This window comes from Tupaia chinensis, unplaced genomic scaffold, assembly GCF_000334495.1.
Source record: "Tupaia chinensis unplaced genomic scaffold, TupChi_1.0 Scaffold000290_1, whole genome shotgun sequence".
NCBI classification, from domain to species: domain Eukaryota; kingdom Metazoa; phylum Chordata; class Mammalia; order Scandentia; family Tupaiidae; genus Tupaia; species Tupaia belangeri.
In genome coordinates this window covers 854710-860476 of record NW_006159775.1, presented here as the reverse complement: position 1 = coordinate 860476, position 5767 = coordinate 854710, and the positions used below count along the sequence as shown (strand labels likewise).

General features: G+C 40.2%; 1 protein-coding gene across 1 annotated transcript in view; it reads right to left on the bottom strand.

The window, feature by feature from the left end:
- Positions 1-6: 6 nt before the first annotated feature.
- The window catches only part of RPRD1A (regulation of nuclear pre-mRNA domain containing 1A), a 66045-nt gene continuing 60284 nt past the window's right edge, over positions 7-5767 (bottom strand). The window contains exon 7 of the mRNA XM_006150521.3: positions 7-787. Within this exon, the coding sequence (XP_006150583.1) occupies positions 638-787 (150 nt within the window). The 3' untranslated portion in view covers positions 7-637. The remainder of the gene's footprint in view (positions 788-5767) is intronic.

The following is a 5767-nucleotide window of genomic DNA, read 5'->3' as shown; positions in this document are numbered from 1 at the left end:
TACACTGGCAGTTGGAATGGATCCCCTACAGTGCTGTCGGGGAAAAGTTCTGTAGGCTTTGATCTGACAGGCAAGTGGCATCCATATTTAGTGTTAAATTACTGACCTCTAAGAATACAGAATCAAAGGCATGGAGAGGCAGAGAACTGATAGTTTGGTTGGGAAGAAGGGTGAAGATTAAGTTGGAACATTTAGTCCCTTCTATAATCAAGTCCTAACTATACAACAATAAAATCTCAACCAACTCCTGATTAGTTCTTCCCCATTAGGAATTACATAGTATGCAGTGATTAGATACTTAATAAAGAAAACAATTGAAAATACAGGAAGAAATAGAAACATGGACTTTCTCACAAGGCCCTGGATCAAAGAAATTTACAAAAAGATCTTTTGAAAATAATCACTACTTGTGAGCTTATTAATACACAGAGATCATCACTTTGTTTAAACTAAGTCATGTTTAACTTACCAATAAAATAGTAAACAAATCAACATTTTAAACAATTTTATAAATTACTTGTCATTTCTTTTGTTAGCATCACTCTCTCAACAATATACAAAAATAATGCTACAGGACTATCCACCTAACCTGTCTCCATCTCTTGCAAAGTCCTGGGCCATGGAAAGAGACTGGTCATCAATCTTCACTGTAGATGTCCCCTGCAAAGGGCAGGTGCATGTGGCTGCCAGTGACATTGGGCAATCGAGATAAGTCTGGCAGGCTCTGGATCCGGGACCTGAGTTCTTTGCGTACCAGGGAAACTCTGGCTAACTTGCGCTTGTATTCCTGTAACATCAAATCACTTTCATTAGAATGGGGAGGGGGGGGGTTCAAAGAACTACCTAATGTTTTGCATAAAATCTGGTATTGTTAATAATGAATTTTAAAAAAGAAGGAAAAAAGATTACTCTAATGTGAATTTCACAATCAAAAGGCTTTAGAAATACATAATTAAGTAAACTCCAATGCAATTACGAAAAACCAGCTTTTAGCTATTGTTTCATACCTGTAAAAAGACTAACATATTAATATGCTTAACCTGAGCATATAAGATTTTTCAGGTATTCTTGAGTCTAGGTAAGAAAAACTACATGTTTATTTTCACAAACAGAAAGTGCAATGTAGCGTTGTTTTCAATTGTGAATGTTTGCAACAGCTATAGCAATATTATCAGTACCTGTGACTCTCTCCAACTGAAAACCGTTGTTTATATCACAAAGGTATTTCAAAATACTGCTTACAATTATCACTCCTTAGAATTAAGGGCAGTTGTTCGACCAACTCTTAAATGTGTTTAATGTGTTAATGAAGTGGCATGTATTATTGTAAAAATACTTTACTTTGGTAAGTACAGTTCAATTTGATTTGTCTCTTTTGTAATGCTATGTATTTTATTTTATGCACTTGAAAACATTCATCTGAGAAGTGGCTCACAAGACTACTTGAAGGCACAAAAAAATGTGTTAGGAAGTCCTACAAGCATAGCCCAAGAAATCAGAATGGAAGTTGGTCAAGTTTACTTATCTCTTCACGAAAGAGACAGGGAGAAAGAAACAAAGATAGGCGCTAACAGGGCTTTCACACTGTGATCTTTCACACTGTGATTACTCTGTCAACGCCGCTTACAGGCACACATGCATGTACATAGAGAATCCAGAACCCTTCCCATGTGAGTCCACTTGCACTACCACTGCACCACCACCTGGCTCAGGAACCACCCATCATTCAGAGGGCATGTCTCCTTTGAGAATTCTGCACCGCTGCATGGGAAGGTAGAGGATCTTCCTATACTCTATCACCTAGGGAAGTGGAGCATGGAAAGGGTGTAATTTAGAAAACAGGTACTATTCACTCCAGAAAGACTACAATCTTTCTCCTCCCTGTGACCAAAGCTAATCTCATAGTAGAAACAGGGTAGTTGAGTGCCAAGCTTCACATCTGGTGTAGACAGCCTCTCAACTTTGGCTGCGTATCAGAATCACTTAAGTTTTTAAAGAAAATTCACTCTTAATTTTTCAAGAGAACTGTATCAATTCAGTGAAAAATCTCTCAAAGTGGGTCCAGAGCATGTGAACTTTGTAAAATCTCCCCCAAAAGTATACTATTGCACAGCCAGAATTGTGAAGCGCTTCTCTTTAATGTCTATGTGAAATGAACTGGCAAGGTTTCTTTAACTACACCTGGCAGGATAAGGAGGATTCTGAGCGTGGGGAACTGGGCACACCGGTAGACAAAGCAGGCAAGGGTGAAAGGGTCAAAGCTAGGAAAGTTCACAGCCTCGAGCACTTACATGTCAACTCTTGCCATGTCCACATGTACCCACAATTCCAATTTATCACAAAGATCAAGGTGGAGTAAAAGATTGTTTAACTAGGACCTATAATCTGAAGATACACAAATTTTTCGCTTTTTTCCCTGTACCAGTGATTCATATTGAATACCAGGAAGGTTTCAGCCTGGTAGGTCAGAGTGGCATACAAAAAATAAGCACCAGGGTATTTTACATCCTATCAACAGGTGCATACTTCTCAGTAGGATCTCATTAAGTCCAGTTAGCACACATTCCTGGCTCAGAACACACTGGTACAGTGGCAAACATGGATCTTGTCTGTATCACACCAGTTGAGTCCCAATGTTCTTGGCTGACTCAGTCTTTAATAATAGTACTACCTAGGCTATTCTGAGGTCAGTGTAATATATTCATACACTGTTCAGACATGCTAAAAGGATATTTACCCCCTGTAAATTACTCTGTAATTTGGGACTAGATATTTTGAGAGATGTCAAACGTGCCCTTAGTAGTCATTATTGTCCACACTAATTTCTAATCTGTAGCACCAGATAGGCTGTTCTTCAATTATTAAGATTTAACTGAAATGGGGGGCTGGCAGGTGGTGTGGTGGTGAAGGCAGCTGAACTCCCACATGATTGACCATGGTTTGAGTAATGGACCTGGCAGCTTGCTTTCTTTTTTTTCTTGAGAGGTTTTGGCTATAGGGCGTGTATAGGGCATGTATGCTCCCCGCAATCCCTTCTCCTCCATTCTCCTCTTGGGATCTTGGGCATGCACACACACGTGCCCGGCATGAATTTAAGCCACCGGGTCTGGAACTCAAATTGAGGTCGACTACATGGGAGTCCAGCGATGTAGCCATTATGCCATCTGCTGGTCCTACTTTCTCACTTTCCTTCTCTCTCATTGTCTCTCCTTGGCCAACTTCAAAAAATAAATAGAATAATGACAATAAAATTAAATAATTCTTTAAAAAAAAGAAAAAAGAAAGAAAAGATTTTAACTGAATTGGGACCAGCAGATAGCATAGCAGTTACACTGCTGGACTCCCACATGGCTGACTGCAGTTCATGTCCTAGACCACGTGGCTTCAAAATCACCCTAGGAGCTTGTGCGTGTGTGTCCAAGATCCTGGGAGTTAAGAGGAGGAAAAGGGATTGTGGCATGTTCATTGCCCTGGTGGGTGATTTCTCACTCTCCCTATCATTGTCTGTCTGTCTCTCTCTCTCTCCTCTTCAGTAAGCACACTAGGGTAAAAAACCTCTCCAAAAAAAACCAAATTTTTTTTTAACCAAACAATTTGATTCAAACTGTAAATGGCAAATAAAAGTCTTTGGTCAATGGTATATGCTGTAAAAAAAAATTACTAAAAAATTAAAAAGCTGGGCCCAGACAGTGGTACGGAGGTAGAATGTGATGCTCTGTGAGACGATCGCACATGGAAGGCTGCTGATTCATGTGGGGATCTGAGGACACTGGCCACAAGGTTCCCATTTGCAAGGATAGATGAAGGCTGGGGTGGAATGTGGCATCAAGACCTTGTTGGCAATGTTGTCTTTCTCTCAACTTAGATGAATAAAAATAAACTTTAAAAATATTGTTGAGTCCAGCAGTAGCATGGTGGTTAAGGTGGCAGGATCCGACGTGGCTGGATCCCACACGGCTGACTGCACAGTTCAAGTACCAGACCCGGTGGCTTGAAAAAATGACAGGCACAGGTGCATGCCCAAAACTCCCAAAATGGAAAAGGGAGGAGTGTGCTTTCTCACTTGCTCCCTCCCCAGTGATTGGTATGTACTCTCGCGCAAAAATGTTTTTAGTTTTTTCCAGAAGAGCAGAAATTCAGAAAGCTGCTATTAGGTCATTGGGAAAGTCATGATGTACTTTTCTATGTTTTCCTCTGCAAAAATGCATCATGACTTTCCCAAAAAAACAATATTTATTAATGTCCACATTAAACTGTGAACTCATTTAATTCTACCAATAATCCTATGAGGAGTTATCCTTCGTAAGTATATGAAATCATAAACAAAAGTGAATGCACTATCAACAAAAGTAGTTTTGCTCTCAGTAGTCACATGCTTTCTTTTTTCTTTTTTTAAAATTATTTTAACTTTTTTTTTTTTTTTTTTTTTTTGACCAGAGAGGCAGAGAGGTACAGAGAAAGGGAAAGTGAGAAGGCAAGCCACCAGGTCCAGGATTCAAACCATGGTCAACCATGTGGGAGTCCAGAGCCCTTAACCACCACACCACCTGCTGGCCCCATGTCTTCAAATGCTTTCTGTCACTGTCATAGGCAGACTTTGACCCCAACAATAGAAGACATAAATAACTGTGGTAAGCTGATGTTAGAGGAAGAAATTGGAAAATACTTGATAAATATCCAACTGTAAGATCCATAGCAATGTAGTTTTAATTTGCCTCACTGGTGGTGTAGAAAGAGGCTCCAGGATTCCATGAGCCTAGTAGCTTACATTAACGATGCTTACGATAATATGTATGCTCCATTTTGGTTCTGACGTATGCCAATACTACTACTTGTCTTCAATCAGAGTTTGAGTACCCTGCAAATAAGCTCCTCTTTCAAAGCACTTTTAGAATTTTAAGAATTATTTTATTTATTTAACTTTATTGATCCATTTATTTATTTAAATTTGACCAGAGAGGGGCAGACTCAGTGAAAGAGAGAGAAAGGGAGAGAGAGAGAAGGAGAGAGAAAGCAAGCTGCCAGGGCAAGGACTCAAACCAAGACAAGCCATGTGGGAGTTCAGCATCCTTAACCACCACGCCACCTGCCAGCCCCCAGCACTTTTAGAATGTTTTGTGACTACCCACTTACCCTCCTTTCTGCCCAACATGACTGCCAGCGTTGTGATGGCAGTCTCTGACAGATGGGGTGTATTTATCAAGTACTAGGATGTGACACTGCACAAAACAGATCATGTTTCTGTCTTCACAAAACTAGCATTTTGGAAGAAAAGAGGTATACAAAAAACATAAATGCTATTTTAGATACATAAACATAGTAAAGAACAAAAACTGGGCAATAGGAGAATAAAATGGAATAGTGTAGGGTCAGAGACCAAGACTATTTTACCAGTAAACTAAAAGCAGAAGGCATGAAGGGCTCAAAAGTTTTAAGTTCCAGAACCCCTGAAGTCTTCCAGCATCACAGCACGAGAAGCTCCATTGGCCTGCTCACCAGTGAAACAGGAAAATTATTTTTAAAAAACCACAACCACCATTTGGAAGTCTCTAGGAATGGTGCTAAAGGCAAAGAGCAAATGAACTGTTATTCAGATTCAGCCCTGTAGCCTAGTAGTTAAGGTAACCAGATCTCACCCACATAGCCAACTTTAGTCTAAATCCTGCCCGCTGAGGCTTGAGAAACATGCCAAGCATGTGTCCATGCATGCCCCAGACCCCAACAGGATGGAGAACAGAGAAGGGACTGCAGTGTGACCATGGCTTCT